Raw genomic sequence first — 18,941 nt, forward strand, 5'->3', positions numbered from 1 at the left:
AGAGTGTTGGACTTGACATGAAAATACTATGCAACTAATAGTGGATTCAACTAATTCAACAGCACATGTTTAATGAGGTAACTTCTGTTTCTATACCCCTAGATACAAAAACTCTAAACCTTAATCCATGGTTGAGTAAAAACACCAATACCATAGTCCAAAGTGCTATACAGTTATGTCAACTATGACATTTTATACCTGTTTCATAGAAATGGCTTTTAAATGAGCCGATTTATACATACAAACAAGTTCACTGTACCCAGAAGTTTCCTAACATTCTTTTATTAAAAACAAAAGAGCCAAAGATTGCCCTGATGCCCTTCATTGCTATAAAGCAGACTCTGAAGTATTAAGTGAACTACGTATGAGCAAAGAACTCCAACTGATGCAGAGTTTAAAACTAGGTTTACAATTTCCTATTTTATTGGCATGGATGTATTTCTAAACTTAAAAACCCTTCTGGCAAGTTATCTCAATTTCTTATGACAAAATTTCTCACAACACACAAATATTTACAACATATACATATTTTTTCAGTCTTTTACAACTGGTTCTTAAAAGACAAACAATTTATAGGTTACCACAGAACAAAAGCTGTGACTTAGTTGTTTTTAATTTCATAAAACTATCATAAGTTAAAGTGAATAGATTTTCTTTAAATTCCTTGTAGCATTTTACAAGTGCAACAGAAAAATATGAAGAACCAATTTAGGATAGCTGCAGTTCATTGAATAAATGTTGCCCGTTGTAATCACATTATTTCACAGCAAATTCTTGAAAAAATAAGCACCAATCATTCTTGCAAAGAACAATTTTATCTAAAAGTATTGAAAAGTGTTAAATACAAGGTGTTTAATTTACATAACAAGCAATAAATACACCATATCCAAACTTTTAATCTGCATACTGCTACCCTTGTACATATAATGTACTAAAAAGTCAGCAAATTGTCAACACCTTTTCTTTTTTTTTTTTTTCCTCTTTTTTTAAAGAAATCAATTTGACTTCCAACCAACGGTTTGCTACTATAACAAAGGCCACAAACAGTACGTCTGGGACAGCATACAGTGTTAAAACTGACAAACTCCAAGGGGGAAAAAAACATCTAGCAAATAAATCAAAAAGCTGTAGATCATTGCTGGTGATATTAACATATACTAGAAAACCTTAATATGCTGCTACTATGATTTTTTAAATTGTTTAGTCAAATATCGTAAGAGCAAACTAATGCTCTTACTGATCAAAAATAATTATGTAGCCACACTGTATTGTCATTGTCCTGCATGGAAAGATTTGATGCAATTTCATAACTTTGCTTGAGCCTTTATTTTACAACAGAGCATTACCTCTAACTCAGAATTGCACATAAGAAGGCTATTAAAAAGTACAATAAAAATCTGCACAAATCAGACTTAAGAAGAGTCAGTATGCTGTACACTTTCTACAATATTATGTTGATAGGTGAATAAACAATTAAGAAGTGCTGCCACTAAGTTTTTCAGAAAGTTCTTCAGTTGAGGAATAAACAAATGGAATTTTTTGTTGTTTTTTTTTTGTTGTGGGGTTGGTTTTTTTTAATTTTTTTTTTTTTTTTTTTAAAAAATGACATCCAGGTCAGTTTAAGACCTATAAGCTTATGCATTGAGCCTTAAAGACTGATCTTCTCTCCTCCTGGAAGAAATATCAATATCTATTGAATCTTTGCCAACAATAAGCCTTAATCTCTTCGCTGGAGGAAGAGGAATAAAGTCATCAAATTCATCATCATAGTCATCTTCCTCTTCATCGTCCTCTTCTGATGAAGATTCATCTGCTGTTTCCTCTTCATAGTGACCATAATCATCTACTTCCATTCTTGACTCCAAAAGGGAGAGAGTTTCACTACAACACACACCATTTTCATGAAGGTCCTCAGGGTACGTCCCTCTGTTTTCTTCCTCTCGTTTTAGCTGTATTTTTAGTTTTGTTGAACTATTGCCTGATCCTGAGTTAAACCCATTATTTAGCTTTGCTACATATAAATTATTATCTTTTTCATGGTCTTTACTTAATTTGATGCTTATTTTTGAAGAATTCATTCCATCACTTTCTTGGTCATTTGCCTTGCTACTGCTATCATGGCGTCTACGAAGAGTCAGTTTAGGGATCCCAGAGCTATTTTCAAGGATAAGTTGTGCATCATACCTCGTAATTCGTCTTTTCTTTTTACTTTTTGCAGTTCTAAAGCTGTCTTTTGCTTTAAAATTATCAGATGTTACAACAGAGCAGCCACCAGATCCAGGGGTACAGTCTTTATAGCCAGTAGCTGTGTCTACCACATTATTCCTCTCTCCCAGTTCTGAATGAGAACTAATCAAATCTGGTACTTCATCTTTCACAGGTGTATTGTGCGTAGTATCAGTTTCTTCTGGTTTTGCAGATGGTTTCACTAGTTTTCCTTGTCGAGATTTCTTTTTTGACATGCCTGCATCATTTTTCTGGCACCTAATATCCCCTTTATGCGATGGTCCATGAGCCATGTCATTTTCATTTATCACATGAGACTGCTGCTCTAAAATGTCTGATTGCGTTCCGGTCAAATTATTCTTATAGCTATCCAACCTATTTGGTTCAAGCTTTATATCAGAGGTCTCCTTCAAATTCATTCTTGTTCTCATTGACCTCCTTGTTATATATGTGCAGGGTGGTATATCACCATGCTCATGAGCACCTTTCACAGAATTCAGTTTATGTTCTCTTGCTGCATGCCTTGTTAAGCATCCACTAGAGACTGCAACTTTGACTGGTCCCTCCAATTCTTTATCCTTTTTAATGGGCAAGTTTTTATACAAAACTACTTTAGGCTCTTTGAGAACTAAATTTCCCATTTCGAGCTTTCTAGAAGCATTCTTTTGCTCTGGCCTTTTGCACTGATTTCTCAACTTTATCTTTGAAAGTAAAGGCTTTGCAGGCTTTTTCAGTCTCTTTGGTACCCTGGAATTATTTATATGAGTTAGTTTAGATGAGGTAGAATTTGATGATGCTGGAATTCTTGATATAGACTGTCTTGTTAATGTTCTATTTTTGCTGTTCTTTTTTACACCAATTGAAGATTTTCTGTTAGCTACAAAAGAAAAAAGTGGCTTTGTTACAACACTGCTTTTATCCTGAGATTCCCACTCACAAATACTGTAGTTATTTCATTCCTTTTAAATACTTCATCAAAATATGTGAAACAGCCTAGATAGTACGCAGTAAGGAGTTAAGCAATCTAACTTTCAACTCAGATTTTAAAGGAATGGTCAAACAAGTCAGAAGTACGCCTAAATTCCAGGCACACTTCCCTCACCACCCCCAATACACCAAGTTTGGTTTTTACTGAATTTCTTCTTCTACCCATTTTTTTTACAAATCAATCCCACATTACCCACAGTTTTCACTGAGCATTATTCTAGCAAAATCTGAGTATCAGCATGCTCTAGTATTAACCTGATTTTTTCCCTACAGGGGAAGGTAAAAACCCCCCAAAACCTTAACTACTGGTTTCAGTTTCAGATATCCAGTTGTCTGTCCCCTACTGTAGTAAGCAAAGGAGTTTTGTCCACCTAAGCAAAGCTGCAACTCTCAAGTATTATAATTAGAGATCATAGAGGGTTTTGGGAAGTGGGTTTCTTTCCTTTTTTTTTTTTTTTTTTTTTTAAAATATCACAGCAGCAAACAGTAGCCAGATAGAACCATAATATTTTATGTGGCTCCAAACCTGTTTACTATTTAAGTCAAAGTTTAAGTTACTTATATTTTGCCTAAACTGAGGGTGATGGGGGTGGCGAAAGGGGTGGAAGTAAATAAATGATACTCACTACTCCATGAAGAGAAGTCTCTCAAGAGCATCACAAGTAAAAATCCCTTCCAATTTCTTCCGAGTTTACTAACTGTGCCCTTTCACTTCAGAATAGGTACCTGAACTATCAGTCCTGGATGTACAGAGGCAATATCTGCCCAATTTAAAGGATGTCTAAAGGAAACAACTAGTTGTTTAATAATCTCTACGAAGAATACTTATTTAAGTATCTACTGAATGTAGATAACTCAAACTATGTAAGTTTCACTCCCTAAACCATACAAATGCATGTGAGAGTTTACCTTATTTTGAAATACATACATTACTGATAGAACTTTAACTGACACGTTTAGAAACATGTCATTATTTGCTTTTTATATAAATAAAAGAAAAAAACAAAACAATAACATACCCCTATTGTTTTTGAAACACTTAAGGAAAACTGTGAATTTGCTATTTAAATTGCCTTCAGATTCCTGAATAAATTACAGTTCTAAAGACCAGTATCTGAGATGCATCTCAGCACCAAGACAGGAATTCCATCACAGTGAAAGTTCTTCATGTTTTTATGAAACCTTTAATCCTGCACTCCATGCTTTTCCCCTTACTTACTTGCATTAACTTTTTCCTGAGTGGTATCTGCATCAGTGTTAGAGCTGACGGACTGGCTGTCTGAATTTTTGCTACTGTCACCCAACTTTTTAAGTCTGTTCAATCGTTTATCTGTTTCTCTCAGTCCATATTTACTATTAATCACAGGAGTAGGTGCTGGCAATCCCACTCTTGATTTAAAAGCACCAGTTCCACGTCTACAAAGAAAAAGAGGACACAATGTATTAATAACTATCAGTATAAACTTAGAACTTTGTTTCATGTAGAATAGTTTGATTCCCAGGTATATTTAGATAAAAAATACTAATAACCACTGACTTTATTAGCATTTTGTGTGCTGTTTTAATAAGATATCTATATACTTATTTTAGTAAGATGTGCAGAAAAACCTTCCATTCATTTCTTGCAAGAAGAAAAATTGCAAAAGTAGGTTTCCCTTGCTTCATGCCTATTTTAGTATCATTTCATAGTCAAATTTATACAAGTGAAAATGATACATGGTAGTTCAAAATACTACTTATATTAGCTTAAATAACCACTTAGATTTCTCCTAATCACATCAGGCTAGTAAAAACTAAAGCCAGCTTCAGTTACAATACTTGTTACTGCATCAGCAAGAGTTGAAAAGTATAGAAAACAGAATAAAGTTATAGTTCACATAGTTCTGTGTTCCTTCATAACTGAAAGGCTCCAGTATGCATTCACCATAAAAATGAAATGGCTGAGCAAACCTAGCTTTTTTTCTTTTCTTTTAAAGTAATCACAGAAAAGGATGAAGATTAAGAATTCCTGTACGTGCAGTTCAATCACTATTACTAGGATTCCTTTGATACTCTTTAGGAATCCAGTATGCCTGCACTTCACAGACTTACTGAAGACAACTTCAGTTTGGATTCCACTGTGTTGTACTGGAAGATGTACAAAACAACCAAAAGTGCACCAAAAAGATCAGACAGGATCTCAAGCTCCAAAAGGTTAATTATTATGCAGACGCAATACCTGTTCTCAAATTAACTGGTATTTGTTTGATATGGAACATTCTTTCAGTATTATTTTGAATACTGCAAATTACAGGCAGCTTAAGATACTAGATTGAATTTAGCACAAGCAACAGCCAATTCAGGTCAGAAAGTAATGGTACTATAAACAACCACAGCTATCTTTTGTCATGTCATCTTTGGTGCCCAGTTGTCTCAGCTAGCCAGCATGAACAGCAGGCTCACCTAAAAAGAGTACATGCACATATGTAAATATATGCAAATTTTCTTGGTGATGATTTTTGGAGACTTAAAAAAATTGTACAGTGCCAACCTTCCCACAGCTCCCAAACATACCCACAGGTTCTTAGAAGTCTAGCATTTTAACATCACAAATTAACACCCTTTACAGCATAGTCAAAATTGGATCACTTAAAGATTATTTGTTGTGGTATACAAAGCGACAGTTGCCTTCGTGTTGGTAAGGATTCATTTTTCCTTGCTCAACTCCCCTCAATTCATATCTCTCATATTTCACTGCTGTAACACAGCCTTGTGATTGAAAAGCAGATTCCTAAAGTCAGAATTACCCAAACGTTAGGTTTAAAGTATAACATTTTCATCTACTTAAAATACAAAGACAACAAGTTAGTGAAAACATTAGGGCACATAAAATTGGTTTGTCCTGAGAAAGTATATCTATACTACATTAAAATCAACAAAGAAACTTGAGCAAAAAGAAACCTATCACTCCAAGTAACAAGGAAAGAACAATCATGGTACCCATTTATTCAATACTAAACGGCCCCCAAGACTGAAGTAGATTTTTACTAGCAGCTCACTAGGTAAAGTCTGAGACTGTACCCTCCGCTTGGAATGATCTACCAACATCGTATGAGCTTGGAGGTCCACACCAGAAGGTTTTCCATTGAACTGCAAGAACTGTAAGTGACCAAACTAGCTAGCAAAAATGGAGGTAGGATTATTAAACTATTTATAGGAAGGTGCACTAAGCTATTTCTCAATATGATTAACATTTTGTCCTTTATAGGTTTTTTTTCTCTCTACAGGTAGGTCAAACAATAATAACTGTTATGTGTTCTGTGTGGCTCCTCTTGGAACTAGGTGAAGCTCTCACACATGATGTTGAGCCTCTGTGCTCACACTAAGCAGAAGTTTCAACATGGCAAAAAACAACTATGAAATCACGTTTCTTCACAAAATCAGTTGACTAGGTTGGAACAGCACATGTAAAAAACATAACTTTTCTGCTATTGTGCGATGGACAGATATAAGCAAGTACTGTTCAACTCAGATCTTTATGAATACACAAAGCCCAAAGTTCTAATAACACAGGGTGAAAACTACTTTGCCCATTCCCAGCAGAAGAGAACTTCAGGTCAACATAGAAAACATTAATAAAATTTGTTTTTTTCTGGTACAAAAAAATAAAAAAGCAAAAGTTGGGGATCAGTTGCTAGTGGTCTTGTAGCAGCTACAACTGCTTTTCTTTCCAATTCTACTTTATTCAGTAGAAGTATTTTTAAGAATTTAATTTTCTTTTTTGTGATTCTAATTTTGGGTTATCTCCAAAACAGAGAATCAAAAGAAAAACAGAATACAGGAGCTCTCAGGAAACATGACCATTCAGTAACAACATTTTAAAAAAAGAAATCATTACAACAAATAGCTAGGAAGCAATTTTAATGCATACAAAAGTCTGAATACTTGTAATCAAGGACAGTTTCACAAAATATATTATGAATATGCCCAATTCCATTTGAAACTTATTTACATCAATCCATACCTTTCACAGGTGTAACATTCGCAGTATTCGTTATTTTCTCCAAAAAACCCATCTCCGTAGTAACAAGAGATTTCTTCTCCAGGTTCAATATCTCTTAGAGCTTTCACACATGCTGTATCTCTGCCCGTTGATACAAACTGGTGAAGGAGATGACAAGGGTGGGGGGGGGGAGGGGGAAGTTAATCATTAAAGGTTGAATAGTATCTGAATGAGGAAAAAAAAAGAAAAAAGCTGGGGAGGAAAAGGTGTGGGGACAAAGGGAAAAAAATGTGGGGTGCTTTATTTATTTACTTTTAATTTCTTGCTTACCTTACAGTTAGGTCTGCAATCTGAAAAAGGTCCAAAAGATAAAGTCAATTAACTGTTGATAAGACCTGAAACATGAATAGTTGTAGATATCTAAAGTAAGGATTCACTCTGACTTCAGTAACTGTAGAATCTCAACTAAATACTGGGAGATATGTTAGTATTGCACAAAGCTATACATCAAAAGATACCTATTTTCATATATTTTGGTTTCTGAGCTCTTCCCTATGCTATCACAAATATTCCGTTTCCCTCCTCTTGAAGGTAATACGATTTATCTTAAATCCTACCTACTTTTCCTTCAGCACAAAAATGCAACAGAATCAGCTAAGCTTCTGTGCAAAAGGTTAAAGGCGGCATAGGAAGTTCACCTAAGAAATACATTACTGTTGACTAAGTTCACAAAGAATTCAAGGTAACCCAGAATATGCTCCGCTAATTAGCTGCCAGTTCCAAAGTCTCTGTGAAGGAAGAAGGCATCACTTCCCAGACACTTCTGTGGGTTTCCCAGTTCTCAGCCGATCAGCCCTGGTTTGGGAAAATCCCAACAGGATTTTGTCCTACAGTAATTCAGTATGCCAGATTCAGACATTTTCTCTAAGGTTCTGTGTTGTTCAGCTAACATATAACAACACTTTCTGAGTAGAATTTGCTTATGTCATTTAACATGCTTCCTATACTTACTACTCACCATGATTGATAAATGCAGCAGGACCAAGCCACAGCTGTGCACAGTTTTTCCGTGTGGAATACATGACACTGAAGTCATTTTCCCCATGTCTCAGCAGCATGTTTTCTTCCATTTCTGATAGTTCAGCAATACAGCCCACAAGTAATTCTATTTTATCATTTCGTTTCCTTTAGTGTAAAAAAGAGTACGGGAAATAAGAATACATATGCCAAAATTACAAAGTAATTTCACAAAAAGAGAAGTTGTCAATAACAGGAAGCGTTTTGTAACAGCCCCTATAAACCTCATGTTTTAATTCAGTTAGAAACAGGACATTAGGCTAAATAGACTTTCTCAGACAGGAAATAAATGTTTTTATGCTACTATATAGAATCAATTACATCAATTCAGACAGACATTACCACTATTGTTTCCTACAGTTTCCTGAGACTGCAAGCAAGAAATTGCAAGAGTTGATTACTTAGGCTTCTACAGTTGCTAAAACTAAAAGCAAGATTTCTTCATTTATGCACGCTCCCTCCCCATCAGCACTTAAAGAGATTTTGACTTCCTCCAGCTGCTTGTTTGCATTTCCTATACTTCTTCCTTCAGCCAGGAAAACACAGTACAGTTAAGACTATTAGAACTTCATGGCTTCCTAAAAAAGGCCCGGTATTGACTCAAAAAAAGCCAGAATTTACACAAGATGTTTTCCTCTCTCACAAGTAGTTCTTCAGCATCAAGCTGGTCCTTGAAATCGATCATTTGGGGGTTGGGGTGGGGGATGATGACAACACAATGATCAACAAAACCATGACGCCTTCATGTGCAGACAGTACATTTGCCATTGTACTGAACACTCAGCCTAGGAAATGTGCACAATTTCCATTATCATGCAAGGGCATCGTTTCCACTGCTCTCTAGAGTGTCCATTCTAAACTTTGGCTAGATTACTCTGACACAGATGAATATGGAGATACTACATACAGATGAGGGACACAAACTAAAAGTCAAGCCTTTTATGTGCAAAATTCTCCTCTTACACAGAGTGTTGAGAACTCAGTTTTGAGTCTCACTAGTTCTCCAGATATTGGCAGGGTTAAGCAGCAGCCCTCCTGTCTTGCTCTCTCTCGGGTCACTCAAGATTTTGAGCATGGAAAGTTAATTAATTTTCAACACACCCAAATACAAAGCTGCCACTGCAAACAATCAGCCAATGGAAGAATTCAAACTGAAAAAAAACAACCCCAAAAATACTGATTATATTATGTTTGTGGATCCTCCAGCTACAGTCATGAAGAGCTAGAAACTGGCCTCAACCTTCTTAAAGCTTACTCTCCCACACATTGTGGCTGTAGCCCCACAGTAATGGCATGCTTACTTGGTACGCTGCCAGTGTAATGTCTAGCCACTCAATCCTAGCTCACACATAATAGCACATCATCATCTCAGATGTGCTTTTTATGAGTATGTACTGCCGCAAAGCAAAACAAATATAAATTACGGTGGTCGGAGGGGAAGGGGAAGGAAGGGGAAAGTGTATTTTAAAATTTGAATTAACCCCAGGGATCTGCTGGTGCTGCCACCGACGTTGCTTATAATAAGATGTGCCAAAATGAGATGGGGAAAATACACTAGGATTCCAACTTTGTGTTTCCAGGAGAGATTTATCCTGCACAATGAAAATATGCAAATAACACCCCTCAGTTTCACAAAGGTGAAAAGCTAATTTCCCCCACAATTATTTGCTGTATAACAAATCTGGCATAATGTGAGTCTTGACATGGTCATCTTTCTCACAGGAGGCCAATAACTCATGATCAGAGGAAATAATTATCTGACTGGAAACAAGATTAAAAAAAAAAATTGTATACAGAAAACTGCATGGCTATGTCCAAATATACAAAGGAATGTGTTACAAATGCATGCATTGTGTGTTAAGTACTTCGCAAAAACTGACAACAAATTTAATTTGTAAGTAAAAATACAGAACTTTGTATTTCACTGGTTTTAATTCTAAATCATACTTTTAAAATAAATTTTTTAGAACCTTTCAAAATAACTGACAGAAACAGAACACAGTAAACTATATTTCTTACCATTCTTTTGTTGCAACAATTTTGGCTCCATTTTGCTCAGAAGAATATCGATTGCAAGGCAGTATCTCAAACCCACTGTCAGTTGCAAACATTCGTAAATAAATAAATACCTGCAATGAAAGAAAATAGTACTTTTCTGTTACAAGCAAAACAAAAGCAGTGAGGAACTTCATATAACAATAATGAAAGTCAGTGAACTGCACAAAAAAACCCCCCACAAAAATGGATATTGCAGTGGGATGCTGTTTGCTGAAATGCATTCTCAATTATAAATTTTAGCTACAGACATTATGTTAATCTTATTTCTTCAAAGTGACTTGCAGGAATCTTCACACGGGTAATGGACTATCCAAAGAGTTTTAAAAAATTAAAGATGCCTCTAAAATTGGCCCAACCAATGAAAATGGATAATTTCTTCGTAAAGTCACCGAGTAGTTGCATTCAAGAATTCTTCTCAGACCTTTAAGAACCACTGAGACCTAACAATTTACAGGATCCAATTTTATTCTTTCCAGTTCTGAAAAATACATTACTTCCTTGACAAATCTAGATACTGAATTCAGGGACTGCTGGATCAATTCTTTTTAGTTAAAGTGCAGTTGTATTACTCAGAAAACACTTTGGGAATGCAGAGTTTGCTGCCTACTTTTTTCTCCACTACTAGATTTGATGCACTTTAAAGCAGGCCAAATTCCTGTTGGTTGTATCTGAAAACAATGCACTTATTCCTGAAGGAGTTTTCTGGGGTGTTTTTTTTTTTGTTTGTTTTGGGGGGTTTTGTGTTGTGTTTGGGGTTTTTTTTGTTGGCTTTTTTTTTTAATTTTTATTTATTAAAGTAAAGAATTACTATGATTTCCCTCCAACTTTGAGGGGCAACAACCTTTATGCTGTATACAAAATGGATTTGGGGTGTGGGAAGCGGAGGAAGAGGACTAACAGTCCCACATAAAGCTCCTATACCCAAACCAACTAAGGTATTTTGAGGTAGCAAGGCTTCTCCATTTTCCTTTACCTTTCTTTGTCACACAATTTGATTTGCAATAGCTGTTAAGTAAAAAAGAAAAAGAAAAAACACCACAAAACAAACAAAAAAAAGGGGGGGGAATGGATCCTTCAAAGAATGAAAGAAGTCCTCAAAACTGTTGTTTCCTGGAAGTGGGGAGGAAGCTAGCTGTTTTTTAAACAACAAAGGAAGTTTCTGTTAAAAAGCAATCAAACAAAAAATGTATAGCAGAGCAGCGGATTAGTTTCCTTTACTATTGCTACATTCCTAGGAAATTTTTACATTTTCTTAGCCTATCAACCATCTGAAAAAGCACATTAATTACAAATACACCTACATGTTCCTTGAACAACCTTTCCTGCATTTTGTTCTTGTTAAGAAAATAGTGCCGGGCCCAGTCACCTGACGTCAAGGATTTGAAGGCTTTTTCTAAGTGCTCATCTTTCTTGAAACGTTCAATCACCTCTTTTAGTTCTTCTTGCCTTCCTTTAATAGGTCGAAATCTGAAATACAGAATAAAGCTATTCCAGTCTCCACTGTTACTCATTTTCAATTCTTCCTCACAGTTACTTGCAGCATAGAGTTCTTTTGCTAGCCATATAGATATGTAACTCCTAACATAAAGAAACTGACTATTATGCACTCAAATCACAGGCCCTCATTTCCTGGGGTAATGGTAGAGGTAAGGTAAAGCCAAGCATACTACTTGGAACTTTAAAACCCTCTATTCTGCTGAGAAGCACAATTTATTTGTAAAACAAATCTCTGATAAGATTAACCAACACAGAGTAGTATTTTGCTGTTTTCAACACCTCTCATTTGTAACAAAGCAGCTAAAGAACTAGTATAATAGAAGTGTTATTGTCCTTACTTTTCTAATAAATTCACTATCATTGGAAGTGCATGTGCAAAAATCCCCAGCAAGTAAAACAGATGCTCTAAGTTTCCTAGTTAACACCGGTATCAAGGAATCTACACACAGTTCTGGCTTTTGTAGCTGGTTTGAGGGGGGGCAGTGGGGTGGGGTTGCATGGTGTGATTTTAAATTTAAGCTCTCTACAGCCTCACATGCTACACTAAATTTTTTAAATGGTTAGCAAACAATTAGACAGCGCAACTGAAAAGACCGAGTAAAAAATCTTGACACAGAAAAAACATGCAACTATCTGAAGAGCGATTTAAAATCAACTTTTGCCCATATACTGACAAATCCACTATATGGGTTTATATAGATTGCAAATGTAACATTTGTATTCACATAAACCACATCTCTTAATGACTACATAAGAAGTAACTATTAATAGTAACACACAGCATATATAGTACATCTGTGGATGACTGAAAGTTCCACAAGTTAGTGCGATCGTAAGAATTTTTCCTCAAAATATTGGCTAAAGGAAACAGGCAGCTGAAAATCATGGGTAGATAAAATATGAAAATAAACCCCTGTACATTAGCAGAGATTTCTGCCTTCTTCCCAAACCTCGAGATTTAAGAAAAACTGTCCTTCACATATTCAACAGGAAAAACCTATATGACTGCAAGAAGCAGGAGCTCCATTTCTGAGCTGCAAAACCATCAAGAGAAAGCAGAACTTAATTAGAAATTATGTCAAATCTATAAACTGCCTTTGACTGAGCACATACCCATATATGCTCCGCTTTGGGGTGGCGGTGTGGTGTGTATACTTTAAAGTGTATGACACCCCAGGGGACTCTTCACAAAGACAAAAATTTTCTAGGGTCATGAGAAACAGTTTTCTGCAGCTCCTTTTACAACTCACACCTTTTGCTTACACAGCATATGACAAACGTCAAACAAGCTAACAGCTTTTGATTGAATCCATACAACTAAGTCCCACAACTTGTTGCCTGAAGTGTGTTACCATGCTGACTTTATTTCCTCTTACTTACCAAATGAAGTCTGTATTTGATGACAAAAGTAAACAAGAGGAAATAAATTCCTGAAGTTGATGGAACAAAACCTCATCAAATCCCTCCCTGATACCGCATTTTTTAAATTACTGTATCACTTGGTTTATCCTAATTTCAGAACGCTGAATGTTGTAAGTATTCAGATGACCAAATAAGATTTGCTTCTTCTATGCAAATTGTATGAAGGAAACAAAATACCTTAACCATTGCACATCCCAATTTTATTTCACCTTGTAAACCAGTAAGAGTTTAATCAGAAATAACTAATAATGATGAGGATTCAATTTCCTTCATTAGAAGTAAAATGCTGTATTTATGCTCTTGATACAATAAAGACCTCCTAACAGCCGTATGGCTTCCAGCAGGAGTACAGGTTATCAGCATTCCGTGCTACTGCTTTTATACATCTCTCCGTTCTCCATCTGAAAAACTTCCTTGTAATATAATGACTAAGCAACATTTTAGATCTTTTTGTATATGGCAAAAATTATCAGCATAAACCTGTGAATTTTCAGAGTACATGCAGTAAGTAGTTCTGAGAAGACATTAGATAAGTTTTGTTCTGGTTGGGATAACATCTAACAAGATAACAGGAATCAGTCAAGAAACAGATGCCCACTTAGAATTGTAGTACCTACTGTGCCATGAAGTTTCAAATCAAGTTCTTTATTAAAGAATACACTTATCCCATCTCCCCAAAAAGCCGAACAAGCTGCTGAGACCTCATCATGGAAAAAAAACTCCCTTCAGGCTACAGATGATGATTGTTACTATTTTTGTTCTGTAGCACAGCGAAGTTTCCCTCAACTTGCCAGTCAGGTACAAGAATATCCCCCAATTTTCCCAAAACCAAAAAGACTTCTCCCAGATTTGATAGTCATAACACACAGAACTTCCTCAGACATTAAGGGAATTTAAAATTATATAGCCTGAACTGAACCTGTCTAGTTTCAGAATGGGACTTGCTCTCATTTTCAGTTCCATACAGAAACAGTTTTCCCAACAAGGACCCAACCGTACTTACATTGTGAGAAGTACAAAGCACACTGATATGCGCAAACATGGCAGGACAACATTTTGTTTGCATCTTTATCTGCAAAGACTACAGGAGGAAAAGGCACGGGATTTACAGCTATGTCTATTCTTGTTGGGCTGAATGAATGATTGCTCTCTCCCTTACATTTTGTTATATGTTGAAACGCACCATTTTTTTAGCTAAGTGACCTGCAGGAGCAAAGATAGGTGGAAAAAACATCACATTCAAAATTGCATTAACACCTGAGACAGGCAATGTATGTGCTGATACTTGAAACTTGGTCTAGGCTAGCTAAAGAAACCAATACTCCAACTCAGCCACTAGTGGGGGGGGGGGGGAGGGGGGAAGGGAAGCAATTGCTAAGCTTGAACACTGGCTCTGAAGACCTACAGAAAAAGAATCAACATCGTACATTTTCTAGTAGTTAGAAGCACATTTATAGCCCCAAATTAACACTTATATTTCAGGTCTTTCACGACATACCATTCTCAGAGGCTGACTAGATGTCTACCTGACTATCTAGCTTAGGTAGCACAGAACCTGGCCCCACCCCTTAAAAGTCACCTGCATACCTCCATGGATCACATTCAGCAGGTGTTTCTAATGGTTCTCATCTCAGGCATTCCACACTGCTGGTGGAATTCCTTCAAATGTCTAGCAGAAACTTCTGTAATATCATTCCCGAGAAGCAGAATAGTTAGTATATGCCCAAGTCTTGAAAAGGCCAAAAAGAAGGCTGGAAGCAAAGGGGTGTACAGAGTGTAAAAATCCCAAAACATTAAAAGGTCAGATGAATGCTACACTGTATACCAGGCATTTGAAACTTGAAACAAGAACTGGGCTTTTCAAAGAACACTACTCTCGACACGCAAGTGTTCAAAAAATTAATTCCAAGGACCTCCTGCAGCACCTCTATCAAAATGTTGTACTGATTTTTTTTTTTTTACATGGTGACAAGACAGAGATAGTGAGAAAAGATGGGCTGGAATCCAAAAAAGCAAGACGTGTCCACAGGTATATGGAAAGATGCTGGAAACCAACAGCGTGATGTCTAGCATTTCACTTCAAGGGTTCCAAAATCAATGAAACAGAATGACACTTTGCACCCTGAGCCTGAGTTAGTGAGCTGTTCACAGATCAACAGCATATGTAAACTGCACTGAGAGCCTATAATGTTTATGAGTTAATTCAGAATACTACAACCCAGACTCCTCACAAAAGCTTCGGTACTTTCACAGGTATATCTCCATATATACTTTAAATGGTACCTTCTGATTTGAGACACTGAAAGTGTCAATATGCCAAGAAAGCCTAGAAGTTGAGTATTCCTTAAGAATTTGATGGCCTCTTGATAGACCCTTCACTTCTCCCAGAAGTATCATGAAATAGCAGTTTATTCATTAGTCTTTCCCAGCGCTACCTACCAAAAATCCAATCGGTTTTGAAAAACAACCATTTTCATGTTACAGGGCTTCCTCATTTACACGTGACATTTAAAAAAAGTTACACATCTGCTAGAAGATTATACACGACTGAGCACCACTGTGCAGAGAGCCTGAAAAGACCCCACAGCTAAATGTATATATATAAACCAAGCCAACGAAACTGGCTTTAAGTGTCAATAAACAGGAGACTAGTTCAAAGAAGAGAAATAGAGAGACAGAAAGAGCACAAGAAAACCAACAAAACAAACCAGCCAACCCAGTCTCTAAAAAGAGTTTATCCAGACTGTTTATCCAGATTTCTGGTTTGCTTCTATGAACAGTACTTTTATTAGATTCCATCATGGAAACTGAACAAGACACTCTGGTGTTTAATTCTGTACACAGGCACAGACCCCTTGAGCCACCCTACAAACAGCTTCAGGGGTCACGTCACACAGAACATGGAGTCTGCCACAAAACTGTTGTTCAAAGTAAGATAAGAATGAAAAACTCAGCTATCACAGTATTTCTTTAAAGAAATAATAATAGCCCTTCTTCATGACAAGCTGCAGAACAGAAACTTTTCACACTTCCCTAGGAAATATTTATTTTTCCCTAGCCAACAAGATCCAAAAAAAGCTATGGCTATTGCAATTTCAAAATCAGCTAGAAGATGATCTCATCCCAGTTAAGGGCAAAGTGAGGTGGTCTCAATAAGAAAGACATTGGAAAATGGCTTGGGGAAGCAAAGTTCTTTCTCTCTCTCAAGTTTCTCTTACCTCGGGAATATTTAAAGAATCTTGAAACTCGAAGGTATAAAGCCAAAGGTCAGTGAGATGCTGCCTATAAAGGAAGTTAAAGGAGAGTTTCTGGTAAGTTGAGAAGCACAGTACCTTGCTCAGTCTCAGTCACTGAGAGCAGTGAGTTTGAACAAAAAGGATAAATTGATCCTGCAAGAGATCCAGTATGAAACTCCACGTACTGTACCAGCGCACCCTAAAGAGTTATACTTATAAACTTATTTCTTAACTTCTGACTAGGGAACATCAAGAAGAGTGTAGTTATCGAAACATAGCATCCCATTAGCCTCTTAACAACAGGCACTTTGGATGATATTTTTATTTAAGTGGCCATGGCAAGACAGCAAGCCACTGTTCATCTAATATCAGAGATTCAGCACAAAAGCTACAACTGCAAGGCTCTTAAGCATTCAAGACTGCACAAGAATTGAAAGTCATCTATTTATTATTAAGTGGAAACAATTTACTTAGTCAACATACATTTTGGCTTCCCCCCCTCCCAGCCCTGTAGTATGAGTATCTTAATTAAAAGCTAGTTATATAAAAATCAACTTGTTCTGTGTTTAATCTTCAGTGTTGCTACCTGGAAAAAAACAAAACAAAACAAACCCAACACGTTCTTTAAAGGCCAAAGTTCAAAAGGGCATTTCTAATGAAGAAAGTAATCCACATTACTTAACATTTCTTGAACTGAAACTATACATGCAGTGGTGTGGTGAAAACTTCACTACAAGTCTACAATAGAAGTAAAGAAAATTGTAAAAGCCACCTAATTTCACTCTCCTTAATATTGTCAGCAAATAAATGCTTTCTTTTAAATAAATATGGGGGACAAAAAAAAAAAAAAAAAACAAACCAACACTTTCCTTGATTCCTATTCTGACATTCTAAATGGTAAATTTAATTTAGCAGTTGCCATGACTACTGGATGCAAGCCACTCCATCTTCTGGAGATACAACACTTTTTATTGAAGTTAAAGGTGCAACTAGAAAAAGTGTGTAAGAGTAAGGTGGGGGGTGGTGGTGGTTGTTTTTTTGGGGGAGGTTTGGGGAGGAGGTTTGGTTGTGATTTTTTTTCTTCTTTTAAATCCAAAACACTCAGCAGCAGCAAAACAGCTCCAATGTCACTGTGTGTAATCACACACAGTGATTGAAGACAATCAGGGGCAAGCTAAGAGACTATACTGAATTAAGTTATCAGCAAAAATTAAAAAAACAAAGAAAGCAGATTTTACACAGAAGTCAAACAAAATCATGTTGGAAAGAAACACTGAGGTCTGAAGAATATAAAAGCCTCGTTTTGATACAGGGTGTCACTACATAAGAGCTGTGTATCTAATCCAGTATCTCCATAGCGCCACAACACTGGAATTGAACTATACAGCCATGCAACCTTATTTAGCATAAGCCATATGACTTGTTCTACCTCCAAACCCCATTCAAGATGAACAATAAGCCCTTTAATTATTATATTAAAATGAGCTACGGGGTGCAGAAGAGATTCAGCACAGACCCATGAATGCAAGTGATATGGAACTGCTTTGTGTTTTTTTGTCTTTATTGCTCAACAGGGAGAGTAACATACTCTGTCAAGTTCAGGAATGACTGACAGTTTACAAAGCCAGCAATTGCTCTCAGTGCAGTACTGAAAACAAGCAGCTTCCAGTACATCATCCCCAAACACTTAAAGCTCGGTCCTTTAGTCTCACATTATCAGACAACGCCACCTGCATCATACACCAGTTTGTAACTTCACTGAAAGCAGCAATATGGAGTTAGGAAACACCCCTAGATCCTCCTGAAACAAACCACAATGCATCTGACTTCCTAAATCACCCGCAAACTTAGAAGGACATTGGAACTGCTCTCAGTATTCCCTAGCATGATGCTGGTGCTTTAGGGAACCAGGAAAACACAGTGACTGGTAACAGCAGCAGTATGATCAGGAGTCTAAGATTTAAATACTAAGACATTTCTATGCAAGAATAAAGAGTGGATTAGCTGTTAAGGCATGCAACTTCAAGATTCGGCACTCAACCTAGGGAAAAGAATCTAAAAATAAGAGATAGTAAGACAAGCAAGAGTTCACTTGGCTTTTTATAAGTGTCAGTTTTAATCTCTAGTGTTAGACAACCTTCAATCCAGGAAGTAATAGCTTGCAAAAGCGGTTTTGTTTTTAAAAAAAGGACAGGCATGCAAGACTAAGTAAATCTTAAAGACAGGATAGCCTTTGTCACACACACAAAAGTCTGCTATTTGTACAAGAAGCAACAAAACCTCTTAGAACAGCTATACTTGACAAGATAATACTTCCTGACATATGGGGTGGGTTGTTGGTTTTTTTTTTTTTTATTAACTGCTAACCTGCTATTTTGGAAGATAAGAGTTACCAATCTGATGAAAGAATGACCACAGGGCCTGTTAAAGAGGGCCAGAAGCTCTGAAAACAACCT

General features: G+C 36.5%; 1 protein-coding gene across 2 annotated transcripts in view; it reads right to left on the reverse strand.

Moving 5' to 3' along the window:
* Positions 1 to 595: 595 nt before the first annotated feature.
* KMT5B (lysine methyltransferase 5B) overlaps positions 596 to 18,941 on the reverse strand; it is a 31,073-nt gene continuing 12,727 nt past the window's right edge. For both annotated transcript variants that reach the window (XM_082485999.1, XM_082486000.1), the window contains exons 4-10: positions 11,632 to 11,797; positions 10,292 to 10,401; positions 8,214 to 8,380; positions 7,526 to 7,545; positions 7,217 to 7,353; positions 4,433 to 4,629; positions 596 to 3,103 (exon numbers count right to left, since the gene is read on the reverse strand). In XM_082485999.1, coding sequence (XP_082342125.1) covers positions 1,635 to 3,103; positions 4,433 to 4,629; positions 7,217 to 7,353; positions 7,526 to 7,545; positions 8,214 to 8,380; positions 10,292 to 10,401; positions 11,632 to 11,797 — 2,266 coding nt within the window. In that variant the 3' untranslated portion in view covers positions 596 to 1,634. The remainder of the gene's footprint in view (positions 3,104 to 4,432; positions 4,630 to 7,216; positions 7,354 to 7,525; positions 7,546 to 8,213; positions 8,381 to 10,291; positions 10,402 to 11,631; positions 11,798 to 18,941) is intronic.

This window comes from Vanellus vanellus (genome assembly GCF_965231255.1).
Source record: "Vanellus vanellus genome assembly, chromosome: 6".
Taxonomy (NCBI): Eukaryota; Metazoa; Chordata; class Aves; order Charadriiformes; family Charadriidae; genus Vanellus; species Vanellus vanellus.